This window comes from Neoarius graeffei, chromosome 13 (assembly GCF_027579695.1).
Source record: "Neoarius graeffei isolate fNeoGra1 chromosome 13, fNeoGra1.pri, whole genome shotgun sequence".
Lineage (NCBI taxonomy): Eukaryota > Metazoa > Chordata > Actinopteri > Siluriformes > Ariidae > Neoarius > Neoarius graeffei.
This window is the reverse complement of record NC_083581.1, coordinates 9,973,449-9,996,308: the sequence shown is the minus strand read 5'-3', so window position 1 is coordinate 9,996,308 and position 22,860 is coordinate 9,973,449. Positions and strand designations below refer to the sequence as shown.

General features: G+C 42.1%; 1 protein-coding gene across 1 annotated transcript in view; it reads right to left on the bottom strand.

Moving 5' to 3' along the window:
- Window positions 1–1,851: 1,851 nt before the first annotated feature.
- cnot11 (CCR4-NOT transcription complex, subunit 11) overlaps window positions 1,852–22,860 on the bottom strand; it is a 64,661-nt gene continuing 43,652 nt past the window's right edge. Inside the window, exon 7 of the mRNA XM_060937235.1 lies at window positions 1,852–2,684. Coding sequence (XP_060793218.1) covers window positions 2,487–2,684 — 198 coding nt within the window. The 3' untranslated portion in view covers window positions 1,852–2,486. The remainder of the gene's footprint in view (window positions 2,685–22,860) is intronic.

Here is a 22,860-nt window from a genome sequence, read left to right as displayed (position 1 = left end):
GGGTGTAAGAGTCAGGGGTGCAAATATTTTTGGCAACATAGCATACGTTTTGAACACTTGGGGTAAAAATAGAGACCAAGCTGTCAACTGGTCACTGCTTCATGAGTTGGATTCACTGTACAGGAGAATTTTAGAAAGGCCAAGGAAGTCTTTTGGGTGACAAAGATGTTCTAGTAAACTACCTATTCCTTCAGGAGGGGAAGGCAAGACCATGCACAAGCTCTGCTAAAAGAAGTATGGAGTAGTGTTCACCTCTACTGGGAATACTGTTCAGCACTCTGAGGAACTCCTCCACCCAGCAGCAGAGGCATCTTCCATTTGGGGATGCAGTGGCAGAATACTCTTCCGTTTGAATCCATCAATGGTGCTAAGGTTTCTATGGCAATAGAGGCTTTGCACCATCACATTACTCCAGAGCAATGGTAACTACGCTGCTGTGACAAGGGGCACGCTTGTAGTGCTTCATTCAGATAAGTTAGTTATTGATCAGGGGTGGGTTTCCTGAAAGCCTCTTAAGGCAAAGACAGTCTTAAATTACCTCAAGATCCATCGTCAAGCCAATGTGGTTTTCCCGAACAACATCGTAGTTGTAGTAGTCCTTTGGTTTGCTCTGAATTTAAGAGAGACCCAGACCACTGATTCAAAACAAAAGAGCGACTCGCTCACAGCCCAATACACAGTATGCGCATGCACCCCCAAGGGACTTTCACAGTCAACGGGGGAAACTGGTGTTGAATCTGCTGCCCATGTTCAATTATTTTTCTTGGACATTTCAAAAGACACAGAGTTAATGATTAAATAAATATACGCAAAACCTTATGAATATTTTTCAATATGTTATGGAATTACATATGGATATCATAATGTCACATTGATATCGCCACATTTTAATCAAATTTAACTCCATTAGGCAAGTGATTGATTAATTTAGTGTCATAAATGAGACATTTCTGCACCTCTAACTGCAAGAGGTTTTGAGGAGATTGAATTAACACACACAATATGTAAATTTTATATGCAGAACTCTGTGTCAAAAAGAAAGGTCCAAAACCCTATGGTATGCTCACTTCATTTACACAAAGGTAAAAATAATAATTTACATTCGGGGCTCCTTTGGAGCGTGTTGTGCATGCACTTGTGAGCTTGTTATTATTGGAAACACCTGATGCTGATTTGAGCACAATCAGCACGTGCATGTAAGGACACTGTTTTCACAGAGACTTCGTCAAGTATTCTGTCAGATGTGCGATGATGGATGGGTATAAGTGCAGGAAAAGTGTTTAGCAGGCATGATATTTACAAAAAGGAAACCGAAAGCAGAGTCCTAAGCATGGCTAGAACCTTCTTGCTGTGAGGTGACCGTGTTAACACTACACCACCATGCCGCCTCACGTGACTGTGCAAAGCCTCCATTAGAAACCATAATAGCAAGTTGAATGGAGAGGATGAGAGGCAATACAAATGCTGCCCATAAAACTACTCCGTAATTCTGTTTAAATTGCACCTTGTAGAGAGGACTGTGCACATATTTACTATCTGAAGTGTTATAATTTTATAAAGGAGTATAATTTCTTATTGTCTGAAGGATTTTATGGTTTATGATCCATGGTCTATGGTGTGGTCCAATTTACATGTACTGTAAATGTAACCGTTGTGAATATTCACAACATTGAAATGTTGTGAATGCAGTCTATTGACAGCAAGAGTGAGGTCATCAATTACAAAAAGGTACATGATAGAGTTTTCATTTCAACACTATTTTGCATACAATATACGACATTAAAATGTACACAGCAAGAAAACAGCCTAAATAATGCGTCTCATTCACTAAATCAGCCTCCAGAGTCCCTATTCAGCATTTTTACAAATTTATTTTCTCCTTTTTACATTAGCGGTAAAAACATGGTATCTCATTGCTGGAGCAGTTTGTACAAGGGCCATGAATTCTATATCAAAGAAAGTCCTATCAACTTCCTTCTGATTACGTAGAGGGTCTAAAGACAATGGTTTTGGGGGGGGAGCTTGTAGAGAACAAGAAAAACTGAGTGTTTGGTTAGTTTGTTCCCATTCCAGCTTTCCAGAACAAAAATGCATGAGAACAAAAGGCTGGATGAGCTTTTTAATGAGGGACCAAGATCAGTGGTAAGTTAACACAAAAGTCAATACGAATTTCAAATCAAGGTCCAGGTTTAGCTGAGAGCAAGTTCTTGGTTGCTTTTAAATGGATTTGTAGGGAGCTAAGCTATGTAGTTGACAAACAGCACAAAGGCCATTTAGCGCCTTTGTCAGAAGCTTTAGTTCATGTTTTCTCAGATCTTACTTTCTGGAAATGACTGAGCTTAGGGCTTTTGGGGGGGGGGGGGGGGGGGGATTCTGCCTTATCAGGCCTCAATAATGAAGGTCCAGGATTAGGTAAGACAAACATTAGTGCCAGTTTGCCTGCAACAAGAGCTATTTCAGTCCAAAATCAGCATTTTCAGAAAGGACTATTTGGCTGCTTTACCCTCCGCCGGCGTCTCTCCGTTATCCAGCGTCTTGAGGAGGCGAAAGAGACCGGCAGCCTCACGGATTCGGCTGAACTCGATGCAGAATGCCTGCACTTCGATGAACAGGTCCTGCACATTGATGATCTTGTTGCGGATCAGCGACTGAAGAAAAACACACACCAGACGCACTAACCGATTCTGCAGCAGAGAGAGGGTGGGGAGGGGGGTGTTATTCTGTGCCAGATTATACATGTTTCTATCACAGTGTAAATAAAGAAGCAAATGTATAAAGGCAAGTGATAAAAGCTGAACATTAGACAAGACAATGTGTAAATGTAGGATGGTTGTTAAAACAATGGTTACATATGTAACCGCAATTCTATGAATTTTGGATAACTGCCAGAGACGGTGCTTTAAAGCACCTAGATGTCTATCACGTGTACATGCAGGTCAAGCGTTTGTATCAAAAGGTCACCTGTGACCTGGGTAACATATGCCCCTTTCCCCAGCACAAAAGGCCTGTTCACCCAGGAAGTGACTTCTTGGCAATCTTCTCACAAGTATTCCAAGTGACTGCCAAGCTCTGGCGGCCATCCGAAATTCATAGAACCGCAGTTGCACACGTAACCATCGTTCTATTTCATTTCTACTGACCACCAGAAACAGTGCTTTAAGCACCTGGATAACTAATACAAACAAGGTCATGAGGAAGACCTACTTGCCCCTTTAAGAGAGCTTTGAAAAAGTAGGAAGAATAGCTGTTGCCACTGGGTTGTGAGAGACCACATTAACCCTATACAATCTTGCAAATATACATGGTTGATGTCCATGATGCAGCTGCACAGAGATCTCAAAGAGGAACCCCTCATAGGGCCACCCATGACAGACACTCATCATTGGAGTAACCCCTCACATGAGGGATTGGGAGACCACTGCCCCTGTAGGCATAGACAATAGTATCTACAATCCATTTTGACAGCCACTGTTTGGATAAGGCATGACCTCCCCTATGCCCTGTATGAGAGAGAGAAAACAGTGAATCAGACTGCCAGAAGTCAGCAGTGGTTTGAATACAAGTCTTTACTGCTCACACTGGGCACACCAAGTATGCACTCTGCCTCTGCTCATCCTCTTGAGGTGGGGGCTCAAAATCTGCCAGACTGAGGGGCTGGTTTGTATATGATGATGAAAAGGTCTTTGGGAGAAAGGAAGCGTTAGGCTATAAGGTTACCCCGTGTCACCAGGATTCCAATGTAGGCACTCTTGGATCACTGATTAGGCATGCAACTCACCTACTCATCTTGCTGAAGCCTTGGCAAGAGAAAGGCTGTCTTTGTAGACAAATACTTCAATTCAAACCTCACTAGAGGTTCAAATGGGGGTTGGGACAGTGCCTTGAATACAAAGGGCAAGTCCCAAGAGTGTACTGGGTTTCTCTGAGGTGGTCTTAGCCTTTGTGCACCCTTAAGAAAGCATGTCAAGAGTATGGGACCCAACAGTCATTCCATCTACCCTGTTTATGCATGGCTGAGATGGCAGCTATGTAAACCTTGATGATGGGGGCAGCAAGGCCTACATCAAGGCAGGACTGAAGAAAACTGAGAATTACTGGTATAGAACAGCATGTCAATTCCTGATCTTGTGCCTGGCAGCATTGGGGGGAGGAGCTTCCATCCGTTAGTGTACAGTGCATTGGTGGAAGGTGCTCAGGAGCTGTTGATGGTCTGCACAATTGCTGGATTACAGAATCCTAACAATGGCTCTGGCCCTTCAAAGGCCATGACCCAGAGTTGCAGCTGAGCTGGATTCGGATGCCAGATTTGACCCTCCAGCTGTGAGAGAAGGTCCCATCATACAGGGAGTCACCAGGGCTCCCTGTCCAGTAACCTGTGTAATATTGGGAGCCAGGAGTGCAGAGGAGACACAGAGCTGTTCCTCTGTACAGGGGGCAATTGAGAGCTTATTTTGCTCTCTAGTTGGGCTAGCCTGGCTGACTGTGTTGCTAGACTCATGCCATTGCAATTCATACAGCCAGCTGTCAGTCCCTGCCTTAAGTGTTCAATCCCAAGGCAAGAGGGACATTGCTCATGGCTCAAGAAGGGCTTGGCAATCAAGGCACATCATAAACATCAAATCACTAATTTCACTAGACCTAGGTTGACGCAGTAGCCTAATTACTAGCCTATTCGGAGGGTTTCTCCTCGGTAGCTATGCAAGTGAAATACTGTGCAGCAAGTGTATTTGGTGCAGTTAGGAGCAAACAACTGCCCTGCACTTAGTTAATAATAAACAAACACAGACTAATTATGTAATTAGACTTCCCTGCATGTCAATTCTATAATATAAACGAAAATCGCAGAAAATAACCCTTAACGTAAATGTAGTTTCTTCATTAATCCAGGTGAACAGCCAATCTTTGATGATAATTTAACATAAAAGTGGATAGTTACCATCCAACTCCCAAGCAAAGGCCTGTTATGCTAACACAGTTTGCATTTTGAGCTACAAGGGAAGATCCCAGCCCAATACTCAAATTAATTGCATTCAAGATCAGCATTAAGGCAAGAAACACCACCTGATCACAAACTTATTCCTCTTAGACTGCCAAAACAGCGAGTCCACTCATATATGGCTTAAATTTAAAGATTTACTTCCCTGCTGTCATACAATACCATCCGTGGCTTGCTTGGAAGCCTACGGAACACACTTAACTGTAAATAAAACACTAATTGCAGTCTTTGGAGGGTGAAAAGTTCGCAGCTCCAACTCGTCTCAAGTTATAAGACTACCAGCGATGCCTGTAAAGTTAAAGTCCTTCCCACGCCTTACAGTACCTGGTATTCCTAGGCAGTCTCCCACTCAAGTACTAACCAGGCCCAACTCTGTATGTGGCGCATCGGGCGGCGTCGATCTCCGTTTCCATAGCCCTCGGCCTCGGCAGTGGGGGGCTAGTCCTGTGGTAACCACGAGAGTTTAACTCCCCATGCACATCTGTATTGCAGCGTGCCTTGCCAGATGGCAGTAGGTACCATTTTTTGATGGTCTTTGGTATGACCCGACCGTGAATAGATCTCCCGATCGAGAGGCGGACACGCTACCACTAGGCCACTAGTCGGTCAGTGATGCCTGTACATGCCTGAAAAAAAAATTGCTTACCAACATGAGAAGATAGCAAGAGGTCACTTCCTGGGTGAAGGGGCCTTTAGTGCTGGGGCAAACATCACCCAGGTCACTTTGCTGATACAAAACACTCGACTTGCAAGTACACGTGATGGACATCCAGGTACTTAAAAGCACCACCTCTGGCATCAGTAGAAATGAAATAGAACTAGCCCAGATCAGGTTCGACTTCTAACTGATTTGTAACAATTACGTTAGATGCTTATTCAGTCACCTATTTAAACAAGAGCTTTGCCAGTCATCAAATCTCTTAAATGACCGGTCTGGGTCAGTTAGAAGACATAATACATATCCACAAGACATGAAAGGGTTTTTCAGGAATGCAGGGAGTTATCCAACTTCCTGTGATACCGTATTACATGTCTCAAATGTCAAACTCTAGGAGCCAGGCTGCCACATTTATCAACATCCGATTGTTATGCTGTAATTGGAGAGATACGAATGGTTCATGAATCACAAGCAGGCATGTCATGATACATCATGCAACAATAAACTGCAATACAATTATGATGATTTGAATCGATAAATGAATCGTAATTATCAGGCTGCGTAATTTCAGTTTTTTCCAGCTGAAATTGCCCTGTTCATAAAACTATGCAAAATAGCAAGAATACACGTGACTGTACACATGTCATGAAGAAAAGAAAGTACACCCACCTTCAATTCTATGTTTTTATTTATTAGGGCCTAAATAACACTTGTGTGGTCCTCACCAGCTATACATAAATAATCCCAGAACAACAATATGCAGTGATTTTTTCCCAAAATTTAAACCAACACTATTCAGAAACCAGGTGATCTGTGCCTCAGATGATTCAGGAGAGCGATTAAGTTCAATCTTGAGAACTGCGACACCGATGATGAATAAATAAATAGACACCATTTATTTTGACTCGATCCAGCCAAAGCTCAGCTCAAGTGTAAATATTTCTTCCATTTCTTATGAGCAGATCGGTTGATAATGTGTTATCTTACACTGGTGTATGCAACACAGGGTCAGTGACCAGTCCACTGCAGCCCAGCCAAATCGGACAAACCAACGACTTTGCATCACTACCAGTGCTGGAACAGCCCATGAAGGAGGCAACATGTCGCTGACCATGCCTGACTGGTGGAGCAATGACTTAAAACTTGTGCATACTTAACAAGAGCTTATGACAAACATTACATGACGGAAACACTGGTATCAATATCTGATCTTTTGAAATAGCTAGTAATTAAAATTCACTACAAGTACACTTTAAATCAACCCCAGATCATAACGCTGCCTTCAAAGGCTTGTACAGTGGACACTATGAATAGTGGGTCCATTGTTTTATAAGCTTCCCTTCTTACCCTGACATGCCAGTCAGTCAGGAAGTGTGTCAATCTGGACTCGGACCACATGACCTTTTTCTATTGCTCCAGAGTCCAATCTTTATGCTCTTTAACAAACTGAAGCCTTTTCTCTTGATTATCTTCACCAACAAGTAGTTTTCTTAAGGACACACAGCTGTTTAGTACCAATCCTGCGAGTTCTCATCACACTGTGTACAACCCCGATTCCAAAAAAAGTTGGGACAAAGTACAAATTGTAAATAAAAATGGAATGCAATGATGTGGAAGTTTCAAAATTCCATATTTTATTCAGAAAAGAACATAGATGACCTATCAAATGTTTAAACTGAGAAAATGTATCATTTAAAGAGAAAAATTAGGTCATTTTAAATTTCATGATACCATATCTCAAAAAAGTTGGGACAAGGCCATGTTTACCACTGTGAGACATCCCCTTTTCTCTTTACAACAGTCTGTAAACGTCTGGGGAGACAAGTTGCTCAAGTTTAGGGATAGGAATGTTAACCCATTCTTGTCTAATGTAGGATTCTAGTTGCTCAACTGTCTTGGGTCTTTTTTGTCGTATCTTCCGTTTTATGATGCGCCAAATGTTTTCTATGGGTGAAAGATCTGGACTGCAGGCTGGCCAGTTCAGTACCCAGACCCTTCTTCTACGCAGCCATGATACTGTAAATTGATGCAGTATGTGGTTTGGCATTGTCATGTTGGAAAATGCAAGGTCTTCCCTGAAAGAGACGTCGTCTGGATGGGAGCATATGTTGCTCTAGAACCTGGATATACCTTTCAGCATTGATGGTGTCTTTTCAGATGTGTAAGCTGCCCATGCCCCCCACACACACACACACACTAATGCAACCCCATACCATCAGAGATACAGGCTTCTGAACTGAACGCTAACAACAACTTGGGTCGTCCTTCTCCTCTTTAGTCCGAATGACACGGCGTCCCTGATTTCCATAAAGAACTTCAAATTTTGATTTGTCTGACCACAGAACAGTTTTCCACTTTGCCACAGTCCATTTTAAATGAGCCTTGGCCCAAAGAAGACGTCTGCACTTCTGGATCATGTTTAGACACGGCTTCTTTGAACTATAGAGTTTTAGCTGGCAACGGCGGATGGCACGGTGAATTGTGTTCACAGATAATGTTCTCTGGAAATATTCCTGAGCCCATTTTGTGATTTCCAATACAGAAGCATGCCTGTATGTGATGCAGTGCCGTCTAAGGGCCCAAAGATCACGGGCACCCAGTATAGTTTTCCGGCCTTGACCCTTACGCACAGAGATTCTTCCAGATTCTCTGAATCTTTTGATGATATTATGCACTGTAGATGACGATGATGATGATATGTTCAAACTCTTTGCAATTTTACACTGTCGAACTCCTTTCTGATATTGCTCCACTATTTGTCGGCGCAGAATTAGGGGGATTGGTGATCCTCTTCCCATCTTTACTTCTGAGAGCCGCTGCCACTCCAAGATAGGGATCAACCGATATGTTTTTTTCAGGGCCGATACCGATAATTATGGAATTGGGATGCCAATAACCGATATGTGCAACCGATAAATGTAAACATTATAATTCACATGAAATTAAACATAGCACACACTGACACAGACCTTCATATCCATGAAATGCATGTTTAATTGTAAAATTGAACATGAAATTTTGTGCAGGGAGATGCCAGCAGCATTTGTACAATAAAGTCAAACATTAGTTAGAATAAAATGAGAAATAAAATAATAATAAAATATTCACCAATAAAAAAATAAGATCACTCCCTACTATATTACAGCTCACCATTTTCAGTGGAAAATAAATGAAAATACACTCTGGATTCTTTTACACTAAGAATTAAGTAAGACTTACCAACTTCAAGTAGTTTTTAAATAACAAATCAAGTGTAGAGAGCTGCCTGCAGCATTTTTTAAAAAGTAAAATCAAACAAAGTAGGCTATCACTCCCTATTATGTAACAACTTAACAAGTAACCATCTACATTCTAATGCTTTTAATGCCCAAGCCTAATATTCTCAATTTAGGAGGATTATATTGTAGTGAAGGAAACACAGTTGCTCTGCATGTTGTCCACTGAGGCGGTTTCTGTTTTTTGTATAAATTGCAACGTTTCCACACGGGGATTTAAAAATGACTGCAGCCTACGTTATGCTGGGGACTGCTTACTATGGACAACATTACATGTAGTTTCAGCGAGACTAGTTGGTTGTAGGCTAATTCAAGTGCTTCCTTCCGTAAGCTAAGTTTGCCTGGCTACACAGATGCAAATGGACAATTTTAACGAGTAGTAGATGAAGAACGTAAACATATAATGATGTTGTGCTTTTGCAACTTGTGTGTTTGTGACTTATTGCGGCAAAAGCAGCGTGTCCTTACCTTGAAATGGGATCTGCTTCTGCCCGAGTGCCCGTACGGCCGCCTTGAAACAGTTCACAGCGTTTAGCTACACGTGTCGATTGGCTATATCTCTTGTGCCAAACAAATCAGATGTTGTGGTGGGCGGGACCGTGTTCTTGAACTCAGAGAGGCGAGTGCAGGAAAGGACTGCAGTGACAGTCGCGTTAGGAACGAAATGGCTGCAAAAAGGCATGTTATCGGCATATTGGTGGAAATTATGGCTGATACCGATAACCCTAAAAATGCAGAATATTGGCCCGATATATCGGCCAGGCCGATTATCGGTCGACCCCTACTCCAAGATGCTCTTTTTATACCCAGTCATGTTAATGACCTATTGCCAATTGACTTAAGGAGTTGCAATTTGGTCCTCCAGCTTTTCCTTTTTTGTACCTTTAACTTTTCCAGCCTCTTAATGCCCCTGTCCCAACTTTTTTTTTGAGATGTGTTGCTGTCATGAAACTTCAAAATGTCTCACTTTCGACATTTGATATGTTGTCTATGTTCTATTGTGAATACAATATCAGTTTTTGAGATTTGTAAATTATTGCATTCCGTTTTTATTTACAATTTGTACTTTGTCCCAACTTCTTTGGAATCGGGGTTGTATATGGAAATGCAATACAGTAATTAGTTCTACTATAATTTTTTTTTACAATTTGACTTCAAGTGTTTAAGTGATCTCCAATCAAGTTCAAGTTCAATAATACACCAGAAGCTGGCCTGAACCGTTTTTGGAAGAAGGAGGAAGAATCACCACATGCCACAGTCCCCCCCAACCAGGTTTCTTTCATGAAGTTGACAATTCATCACCATCCTTCCAGGTTTTAATAATGTGTTGGACAGTTTTTAACCCAATTCTACTCATTTCAGTAATCTGCCTAGTTGTTTTCTTTGCTTGATCTGTCGGCTGCTCCCGTTAGGAGTCGCCACAGCGAGCCACATTTGGTACAAGTTTTGACATCAAATGCCCTTCCTGATGCAAACCTCTCCAATCTATCCAGGCTTGGGACCAGCACCAAGTATACACTGGTTTGTGCAACCCAAGTGGCTGGGTATTGCTACCTAACCTGCATGTCTTTAGACTGTCGGGGAAATCAGAGCAGGCAGAGGAAATCCACACAGACACAGGAAGAACATGCAAACCCCACACAGAAAAGCCCCTGTTGGACCTGGAACCTTCATGCTGTAATGCGACAGTGCTAACCACTGCACCACCATGCTGCCCTCTGCTTTCTTTGCTTGATGCAGGTCAATAATTTGACCTTCTGGAGTACAGCAACATTTCAACAACTGCAGGATGCATCTCCTGACATGCCCTGTGTCTCAAATCACTCACTATATAGTGGACTACATAGTGAGCTTGCCATTTTGTAGTGCTGTCTGAATGTATAGTGAGAATTATTACACCCTATATAGTGGACTTGTAGTATCCCACAATGCATCGTGAACAGTAGTGTACAACTGATGGTCACTAACCAAGCAATATGCCATCATGCACTGCAGTCGCGTTGGGGGGAGGGGGTTAGTAGTGTCTTGGGGGTGATTGGACGGAGGAAGAAGCACATTCTACCTGGACTTTCAAGTACAATTAAAAATAATAAGAGAATAGAGGGGAAAAATACTTAAAATAAAACAAAATCCAAGAATAAAAGTTACAGTGCAGAGTGGGGAATTAATCAAAAGCTTCAAATTTAATTTAATAAAAAGCAGCGGCAAAGAAGAAAGTATTCAGCCTTGATTTAAAAGAACTTACACATGCAGCAGACACAAAGTACTTTGTATTTATTAATGTGAGAAACACAATCGGTATAATATTTATCACAAAAATACATGCACGTATTTATTATTTTGAAAACCCACCAGCCAACTGATGTGGCACATTTTAATTGTGCAACAGTAATGACGTAAATAACGGCACGGCAAAGTAGTGTCCGAAAATGTTTTGTCAATTTTACCAATGAGCTCACTATATAGTCCTCTATATATAATTCCCTGTATAGACCCTTTGCACGTGACGTCACGACAAACGCGGCCGCCATTTTGGACATGTACTACCAGTAGTTTACCACAGCCAACATTGAGGAACGGCAGCAAAGAAAGTTTTTACTTTCAGCAAGACTTCCATCATGCCACTATATTGTTGTGCACCTGGATGTAGTAACCATCAACAAACAAGGCAAGGTTTATCATTTTATCGGATCCCGACAGAGAAGATGGATAGCGGCCATTAACAGGAAAGATTGGCAGCCCTCGGCATACCAACGCTTGTGTAGTGACCACTTTGTTGGAGGTAAGACGAATAAAATTAGCCAGAAAAGGCATTACATTGCTGTTAACATTCTGTGGCGGCGAGTGTGTAACCAAATAGGTTAAAATAACCCATTGTAACCTCTTTGTTCTTCTGTAGTAGCTATTGTTGACTAGCTAATGTCAACAACATAGTAGCTAGTATGTTACTGTAGCAATGTTTACGTTCAGTCATTTGGATGACTGTTAAAACCTTTCAGTCTCAAATTTTTCCTTTACTGTATTTACTAGTTTACTGTAATTATGATCCGGCAGCTATTTACACCGGATCCAGTGTAAATAGCTGCCGGAGCCAACGTCCGAGGTTCCGGAGCGCGCTCCGGCTTGCTCCCCCTCAAATTAAGCCCTGAGGGCTTAAGCTGAGGGGGAGCAAGCCGGAGCGCGCTCCGGAACCTCGGACGTTGGCTCCGGCAGCTATTTACCTGTACAGGGCTTAATTTGAGGGGGAGCAAGCCGGAGCGCGCTCTGGAACCTCAGACGTTGGCTCCGGCAGCTATTTACCTGTACAGGGCTTAATTTGAGGGGGAGCAAGCCGGAGCGCGCTCCGGAACCTCGGATGTTGGCTCCGGCAGCTATTTACACTGGATCCGGTGTAAATAGCTGCCGGATCATAATTACAGTAAACTAGTAAATACAGTAAAGGAAAAACTTGAGACTGAAAGGTTTTAACAGTCATCCAAATGACAATGTAAAACATTGCTACAGTAACATACTAGCTACTATGTTGTTGACATTAGCTAGTGCTAACAGCTAGCTGCTAGTACACTGCTATAACACAGACACCGACCCTAATAATACAGTTCTTGGTCATTGCCTGGTAACAGCAAATTTATAATGGGCCATGTCTCAACAGACTAAGAAGTTATTTCAATGACATTTAATAACATTTTGTTTATCCTGAGGACCAAAAGTAAATGAAAATGTGAACAAACAGCTGTAATAAGATGGCGACCACCGGCTCCAGGGACGACCTACTGATGTAGGCATGTTACCCAACCTGACACAAAATATTTGTAGGCATCCAAACTCATACACTTTCAGATCAATACCTGTGTATGGCGATGGGTTTTTAATGACATAGGTATACAGATCATGTGGGCCGAAGTCAGGTAAAGACGAGGGCTTCGTGTACTTCCGTACGTCAGTGAACAATCCTGGTGGAAGCAGGTAAACGTCATTCTCCAAGCCTGCTAACCTCAATTTTTGCAAATACCTCTCCCTCTGCTCGCCCTGTAAATGCCCTACGTCGCTGGATAGTGAAGGTGTTTTCTGCATCTCGCTCCTTTTTCTTTTATGTTTTTCGTTTGTCGCCTTCCTCGCATTCAAACCGATTCAAGCCAAAGTCCACTACATGTCCAAAATGGCAGTCGCGTTTACGAAGGTCACGTGACTGAAAAGGGTCTATAGTGAGTAGGGAGTCATGAATGAGAGTGATTTCAGACACAGCCATGGTTGGTTAAGAAATGAGAAGCTACTCACTGCATCAGTTAGGATTAAATAGAATTGTTGCCAGCTGAACTGCAGTAATTTGTACAATAAGAGGGTCTTAAGGTGTTTGCTTATTTAAATCCAAATGGAGACTTTTTTTTTTGGGGGGGCAGTGCATTTTCCCCATTCTTTCTTGCAAAAACAAATATTCTACCACCATGAAATTGAGGGCATGTCCTACGGAAAGCTCTCTTCAGGTCACCCCATGGACTTTTAGTTGGATTCGGGTCTGGGCTCTCACTCACTCACTATCCGTTTTAAATGTCTTCTTACACCACAGATCTGTAAGATGATGCACAGATTGTCTGTAGCATCTTTCTCCAATAATTTCGATCCAGGGCATCCTCAGCAGTGAGACCACACTCCTTTAAGTCCTGTGCCACTACCTCTTTCCAGGTCTTGTGGGGCCTGCCCCTCTTTATCACACCTTACACTTGGTGGGCCAGGTTAAAGTCATGGTGGAACTGCGCTGCATGTAGCCAAACCACCACAAACGCCTATACCAGAGGTCAGCATCCAGATCCAGGAGACCAAGCCTCAAACAAAGACTGCTGGAGCTGACCCCATCCTTGGGCTTTACACGACACATCCACCGCAACATAGCGCTTTCAGTCCTCTTTAGAGGACTGGTGAGGCCATTCAAAAACATTGATCTTTTAGTCAAGCCATTCCCTTTGTTTATTTGGATGTACGCTTGTGCCATTGCAGCATTGGAAGGTGAAATTCCTTTTCATTTTTCAGCTTACTAGCAGACATCTGAATGTTTTGTACTAAAATCAACTGGTATTTGAAGCTTTTCATGATTCCCTCCACCTTGATAAAAGCCACAGTCTGGGCTGAGGAAAGCCCTAAAAGCATGATGCTGCCACCACCATGCTTCAATTTGGGTATGGTTCCATTGGTACTGTGCTTTTTTGCATCAAACATACAACCCCGATTCCAAAAAAGTTGGGATAAAGTACAAATTGTAAATAAAAACGGAATACAATAATTTATAAAATCTCAAAAACTGATATTATATTCACAACAGAACATAGACAACATATCAAATGTCGAAAGTGAGACATTTTGAAATTTCATGCCAAATGTCTCATTCGAAATTTCATGACAGCAACACATCTCAAAAAAGTTGGGACAGGGGCAATAAGAGGCTGGAAAGGTTAAAGGTACAAAAAAGGAACAGCTGGAGGACCAAATTGCAACTCATTAGGTCAATTGGCAATAGGTCATTAACATGACTGGGTATAAAAAGAGCATCTTGGAGTGGCAGCGGCTCTCAGAAGTAAAGATGGGAAGAGGATCACCAATCCCCCTAATTCTGCGCCGACAAATAGTGGAGCAATATCAGAAAGGAGTTCGACAGTGTAAAATTGCAAAGAGCTTGAACATATCATCATCTACAGTGCATATTATTATCAAAAGATTCAGAGAATCTGGAAGAATCTCTGTGCGTAAGGGTCAAGGCCAGAAAACCATACTGGGTGCCCGTGATCTTCGGGCCCTTAGACGGCACTGCATCACATACAGGCATGCTTCTGTATTGGAAATCACAAAATGGGCTCAGGAATATTTCCAGAGAACATTATCTGTGAACACAATTCACCGTGCCATCCGCCGTTGCCAGCTAAAACTCTATAGTTCAAAGAAGAAGCCATATCTAAACATGATCCAGAAGCACAGACGTCTTCTCTGGGCCAAGGCTCATTTAAAATGGACTGTGGCAAAGTAGAAAACTGTCCTGTGGTCAGACGAATCAAAATTTGAAGTTCTTTATGGAAATCAGGGACGCCATGTCATTCAGACTAAAGAGGAGAAGGACGACCCAAGTTGTTATCAGCGCTCAGTTCAGAAGCCTGCATCTCTGATGGTATGGGGTTGCATTAGTGTGTGTGGCATGGGCAGCTTACACATCTGGAAAGACACCATCAATGCTGAAAGGTATATCCAGGTTCTAGAGCAACATATGCTCCCATCCAGACGACGTCTCTTTCAGGGAAGACCTTGCATTTTCCAACATGACAATGCTAAACCACATACTGCATCAATTACAGCATCATGGCTGCGTAGAAGAAGGGTCCGGGTACTGAACTGGCCAGCCTGCAGTCCAGATCTTTCACCCATAGAAAACATTTGGCGCATCATAAAGCGGAAGATATAACAAAAAAGACCTAAGACAGTTGAGCAACTAGAATCCTACATTAGACAAGAATGGGTTAACATTCCTATCCCTAAACTTGAGCAACTTGTCTCCTCAGTCCCCAGACGTTTACAGACTGTTGTAAAGAGAAAAGGGGATGTCTCACAGTGGTAAACATGGCCTTGTCCCAACTTTTTTGAGATGTGGTGTTGTCATGAAATTTAAAATCACCTAATTTTTCTCTTTAAATGATATATTTTCTCAGTTTAAACATTTGATGTGTCATCTATGTTCTATTCTGAATAAAATATGGAATTTTGAAACTTCCACATCATTACATTCCGTTTTTATTTACAATTTGTACTTTGTCCCAACTTTTTTGGAATCAGGGTTGTATTTTGGAATTATTATATCTTTTGGAATGGTTATCAGAATATAAAATTTTGCCACAAGGAATGGGGGTGATTTTTTTGGGGGGCTTGGATGGTTTTTGTGAGAAAGGGCTTCCATCTAGCCACCATACTCCATATTCCAGACATGTGGAAAAATACATAAGACTGTGGACTATGCAGAGAATAAGTCAGTCAGATGTCACATGTTCCCGCAGTTCCTTTAAATGTTGCTGTAGGTCCCTCAGCAGGCTCCCTGGTATGTTTTGTCTGGTCATTTTGTAAATTTTGAAGGAACGTGCTGTTCTTGGTGAAGTCACTGTGGTGCCCCATTTTTTCCAAATTGATGATGGTCTTCACAGTATTCCATAATACATCTAATGTTTTGGAAATTCTTTTGTAACTTTCTCCTGACTGACATCTTTCAGTAAGTGAGATACCATACATACTTTGGATAGTCGTCAGATGGAACCAAGATGTCATGAAAATCTGACAGAAACAGCTGGTCCTGACTTGCGGCTAATCAGTATAATTTCATTGATGACCGCTGTATGATGATTACTTTAGAACGATTGGTTCATTTTAAACAGAGCCACCTCCCAAATTGTAAAAGGGTGGATGCACTTATGCAATCAGCTTATTGTAACTTTTTATACTTTCCCTAAAATGTTTTTCACTTAAATTTTTATTAATTTACTTTTTTACTTCACAAAACCTGCCATTTTAACATGGGTTTGTAGACTTTTTACATCCACTGTTAAGTCATAGTGATGTATTCTTTTTAATAGGAGGGCTATTTCCTAGTCACCAGTCCATGAAAGCCATATTTTTGTTCCATCCTTTTTCTATCATAATAACATGAACTTAAACATTTAATGTGCTTACAGAGGCCTGTAGGTCACATGATGTAGGTCTTGGGTTTTTCTTCACATGTCCGAGCATTAAATGGTCTGACCTTGGGCTGAATTTGCTGGGACACCCCTCCTGGGAAGATTGGCAACTGTCTTGAAAGCATTTGTAAACAATCCTTCACACTGTAGAATGGTGAATTTCAAATTGTTGAGATGGCCTTATAAACCTTCCCAGATTGAGGAGTTGCAACAACTGTTTCTCTGGGGTTGCGGTTGGTGTCCCTTCTTCTTGGCATGATATATAGTGCCTTGCAAAAGTATTCATACCCCTTGAACTTTTTCACATTTTTCCACCTTACAACCACGAAGTTAAAAGCTTTTTATTGAGATTTTATGTGATAGACCAACACAGAGTAGCACATAATTGTGAAGTGAAACAAATGATAAAATGGTCTTCAAAATTTTAAACAAATAAAAATCTGAAAAATGTGGCGTGCATTAGTATTCAGGCCCCTGTACTCTGATACCTCTAAATACAATCCAGTGCAATCAATTGCCTTCAAAAGTCATCTAATTAGTTAATAGAGTCCTACTGTGTGTAATTTACTCTCAGCATAAATACACTTCTTCTGTGAAGGCCTCAGTGGTTTGTTAGAGAACACCGAAGAACAAACAGCATCATGAAGACCAAAGAACTCACCAGACAGGTCAGGGATAAAGTTCTGGAGAAGTTTAAAGCAGGGTTAGGTTATAAAAATATCCCAAGCTCTGAACATCTCAAGAAGCACTGTTCAAGCCATCATTCAAAAATGGAAAAAAAAGTGTGGCACAACTGCAAACCTACCAAGACATGGCCGTCCACCGAAACTGACAGAGCGAGCAAGGAGAGCACTGGTCAGAGAAGCAGCCGAGAGACCCATGATCACTCTGGAGGAGCTGCAGAAATCCACAGCTCAGGTGGGAGAATCTGTGCACAGGACAACTATAGGTCGTACACTCCACAAATCTGGCCTTTTTGGAAGAGTGGCAAGAAGAAAGCCATTGTTGAAAGACAGGCATAAGAAGCCATGTAGGGGACACAGCAAACATGTGGAAGAAGGTGCTTTGGTCAGATGAGACCAAAGTTGAACTTTTGGGCCTAAATGCAAAGCGCTATGTGTGGCGGAAAACTAAACACTGCTCATCACCCTGCACACACCATCCCCACTGTGAAACATGGTGGTGGCAGCATCATGCTATGGGGATGCTTTTCTTCAGCAGGGACAGGGAAGCTGGTCAGAGTTGATGGGAAGATGGATGGAGCTAAATACATTGCAATCCTGGAAGAAAACCTGCTGGAGGCTGCAAAAGACTTGAGACTGGGAAGGAGATTCACCTTCCAGCAAGACAATGACCCTAAACATACAGCCAGAGCTACAATGGAATGGTTCAGATCAAAGAATATTCATGTGTTAGAATGGCCCAGTCAAAGTCCAGACCTAAATCCCATTGAGCATCTGTGGCAAGACTTGAAAACTGCTGTTCACAGACGCTCTCCATCCAATCTGGCTGAGCTTGAGCTATTTTGCAAAGAAGAATGGGCAAAAATGTCAGTGTCTAGATGTGCAAAGCTGGTAGAGACATACCACAAAAGACCTGCAGCTGTAATTGCAGCAAAAAGTGGCTCTACAAAGTATTGATGCAGGGGGGCTGAATACTAATGCACATCACATTTTTCAGATTTTCATTTGTTTAAAATTTCGAAGACCATTTATCATTTTCGTTTCACTTCACAATTATGTGCTACTCTATCACAAAATCTCAATAAAAAACTTTTAACTTTGTGGTTGTAAGGTGGAAAAACGCGAAAAAGTTCAAGGGGTATGAATACTTTTGCATGGCACTGTACATCTGAGTGCTCCAGAACACCAAACTGCCAAAAAAGTTCTGCTTTTACAGAGGAAGTCACAATTCTTAATGATTAATCTTGTGGGCAATTCCATGTAAATGTCAACCTCACCATGCAAAAATAAAGCAACATGTAAAACATCAAAACCACTCCCAGAGATATCACCTAGGCCTGTATTTTACAGATGTGAATAAATTGATCCAATTTGTAACCAACCTAATGTCACTGTCAGTCTGTCTTTCTTATAATGTAAAACCCAAGCTAAAACCCACTTCGATCATGTACAATTCTATATTATTGCCACAAGCCACAGAAATGTATGCTAAAATCCACAAAACAGCAAAACAATAGCCATCCTAAATATTATTTAAGAACTTTGATAGTTTTAGCTGATATTTAGAGAGTTTTTCAAAGGGTTATGGTGGTTAAATTGCTGATTTTCTAAACATACTGTATGCCATGTCTATTTCAGACGCGTCACATCCATAACGGAATTTCGTCACATCCATAACGCTGACTTTTCCTTCCGAAACTCTGCATGAAATACAAAATATTTTAAACAAAGATTTTTTTAATATTCACCTTGGACCCCTCTATCAAATGGATATCTCCATTTCGACATTAGGTTTACAATTTCACAGAGTTTGATAAAAATGTACAGTCACCCAAGAAAAGTGATACTTTTTCTGTCACATCCATAACGCATCTTTTATTGGCATTTTCTGGCATGCCCTAGATGTACTATGGGAATTGTTCTTGTTCTATCACTTCTCCAGTATGGTACAGCCTTAAAATATGCAACACCTGTTTAAATACTGGGAGACAATAAAACATGCACTGGGTCATTTGTTGCCATTTTGAGTTCAAGTGTCACGTCCATAACGCTGGAATTGCTCTTGTGCATTTCATTAACAACACCCTGCTGCTAATTACTCTGGGAACTACTGACTCTCTACACCCCCACTTGCTCACTTCAGTTTTTTTTTTAGTAACAATTTACTTGCTGTCCCATGCACCAGACTTTCCACCATCGGGGGTCCGGTCCTTCCAAACTCTGGAATTCTCTTCTTCAATCTCTCTATGACTGCTCCACTTTCTCTACTTCCAAATCTCAGTTGAAGACTTCTTTTCCATGGTCATTTCTCTTACTGCTTAGCCCCACTCCCCCATCCCCTTCTGTAAAACGACCTTGGGATTGTGAAAGGCGCGAGAGAAAATAATAACTAGATTGCATTTCCTCTGCAGAAACTGCTGGTGTGCGCTTGCTCAAATGAAGCCACATTCTCTGCTTCTCTCTCTCTCTCTCTCTCTCTCTCTCTCCCCCTCTGTGTCTCTCTCTCTCTCTCTCACCCAATCACTATCCCCACCAATACACATTGTCTCACAGTGTCCTATTTTAAAAGAAGGATTTCAGAGCACTTCGCGCTCTGAAATCCTTGTTTTAAATGGCTTTGGTCAACAGCTCTCACTCCTTCTCTGGCTCAAAGTCTCTTTCACATCATTTTAAAGGGAGATTTCACTGCGCTTCGCTCCTCTCCACCCTTTTATATGTTTTTCAAATTTAATTCAGAGGTTTTACAGGGTTTAAAACATGGATTTTGGCTGTAAAATCGCAGTTTTAATTTTTTTTCTGCTGCTCCCACTCTAACGTCTAGAGTGGAGGAGCTCCTTATGACATCACTCCAAAGTTCTACCCAATCATTTCAATGGCACGGAATTTTGCCAAAAAACAGGAATACCGAACGAACGACAAGGGATAGTGCAACCATTTTAACAAGCACGCCATTCCTGGATCGGGCCCTACGTTTCAGTGTTGGAACGGTGTCTCTATCTCGAAACCCCTAGGAGCAGTAGTGGATCCAAAAAAACGGGTGAAACAGAATAATAACAACAACAACAACAACAACTAGATTGCGTTTCCTCTGCAGAAACTGCTGGAGTGTGCTTGCTCAAATGTTGCCAGCAACAGTAAAGGGTTAAGATACGAGAATGTGTTTTCGCGCGCTGAAATCCTTGTTTTAAATGGCTTTGGGCAACAGCTCTCACTCCTTCTCTGGCTCAAAGTCTCTTTTACCCCTTTTCCACCAAATCAGTTCCAGGGCTGGTTCGGGGCCAGTGCTGGTTCACAACTTGTTCAACTCGCGAGCCAGCTGAGAACCAGTTTGCTTTTCCATAGCTTGCGGTGCTAAGAGAAGCCACGTCATTACGTCGCTGTATACGTCAGTTACGTCGCTACATTTGCATAAACCTTGGCGCAAATATCGAAGCAAAAACAACACAGAAGAAGCAGCAGCAGCAACAACAACAACAATAATAATGGATGACTTCGCGTTTGTACAGCTGCTGCTTCTCGTCGCTTAAAAATGGCGATCTTCTGCGGTCTTATTGTTGTTGGTCTTAACAACTCCGCCCCCCCCGCTGACGTACGCGGTTCTTTCCTCTGGCCCAGCAGAGAGTTGGTGCTAGCCTGGAACCGGTTTTTCCGGCCCCAGAGCCAGTTCTTTGTCAGTGGAAACAGAAAACCCGGTTCCAAACTAAGCACTGGCCCCGAACCAGCCCTGGAACTGCTTTGGTGGAAAAGGGGCATCTGTGGCAGGATAGCCCCAGCAGCGGAGAAGATGGAGGAGATCAAATAGTTTTCAACGAAAAGGCTTCGTTTATTTTTTTCTTTTTCTCTTTTTTTACCAATGTGCAAATATTTACAGTGACAAGCATGCATGAAAAAATATACAAAAACTGTACAAACTGAAAATAAACAAGCATAAATAGCCAGGCTAAAGGCCAATTTATGCTGACAACCCAGTCCTCGCAGATAGCGTCGCAGACAGTGTCTGTGTAGCCCCCCCACCTTCGCAGACGCTCTGCGCGCACCTCCCAAAAATTGTGACCACCGCAGAAGCCTCGCAGACAGCGTCGCAGACAAGAGGGCTCTGATTGGTCCACTCTACATCCGCTGTACACGCACTTCCGCTTCCCTACTTTCCCGGTTTGTTTTGTTTTCACGACCACCATTTTTAAAAACACGAGCGAAGTTGGAGCAGCACGAAGAGCGGTTGATTGAGGAAGTACGTACATCTATACGACTCCAGTTCTAGTCATTATAAGTAACCGGAGGATAAACACTCCACTAACCACACCCACCAACTACTCCTAGCGATTTCGTGACTTCGTGCCCCCTTGCGATGTGGCAATGAATAACATCGCGCACGCCTATTGCTCCCCGCTCAACGATAAATTACAACTGTCTGCGATAAGCTATCTGCGAAAGCCTTGTCGCAAGAGCATGCAGAGGCCTTAAGTCCTCAGACCCTGACCTACTATCAAGAGCAACTTCAATTAACAAGACACGTTCACTTCACCGCCAGCCCTCACCTACTGAGGCTCTTGGGCCTAATACAGAGCATTGCTAACTATAGCCCCACCCACTGGATAGCCCCACTGTCAAAAATAATCAATTAACTAAACAACATAATTATTACCAAATAATAAATCAAATAAGAAAAAACATAACACAAAAATACATACAATAACTGACATGCATAAAAATACCTTATTGAACCCTCCAAATAGCTTTTAAGTCATTACCCCTAAAACACCCCCATCACAATGGGCTGCCCCACAAAGAACCCGGGAAACCCCTCCATTTCCCCCCCAGTGGAACAGTCCATCTGTTTCCCCAAACAAGACACGGAAGAACGTTTTGAATGCCTGGTGAGTGAATTGCTACCGGAGTTGTAATAACAAAAGTTGTAACCAATAAATGAAGTTTTTAAACAGCCAGTGTGAATTATTTTACTTTTTGAGACTAGACAAAGATTTACAGGACAGGACAGCAGTGATTTAAAAATGCCGGCAAATGGCTGCCTGCGCGCTATGTCCGCATCACGGCTCAGCCCGTCACACTCCTTCTAGGGTTGGGCGGTATTACGGTAAGAAGGTATCCCGAGGTATCCAAAAGTACCAACGGTATTGGTCTCATTACCGTCATTTTAAAAATATATATATAATATCTAAATAAATATGGAGTACATGAGGTCATAATATAAAATAATAAATTGAAGATCATCCCGAATAACTGTGTGATCGTATTTTCACTAATTCTATCAATTTCCTAAAGAAGTTCTCATCGCGTGCAGGGTTGTTTATATCGTTACCATGGCAACCCTGCGTGACATTTGGAGTCTGACAGAAAGCTTCGCAAGAGACTGAGACCGCGGTTGAAAGATGGCAAGTCAAGATAACGAGTTAGTGGCAAAAAAAAATACAACATCGGCAGTGTGGCAGTATTTTGGTTTCAAACCAAACGAAAAGGGAGAGCCAGCAAACACAGATGAAGCTGTGTGTAAAGTATGTAAGAAGACGGTCATGGCGCGAGAGGG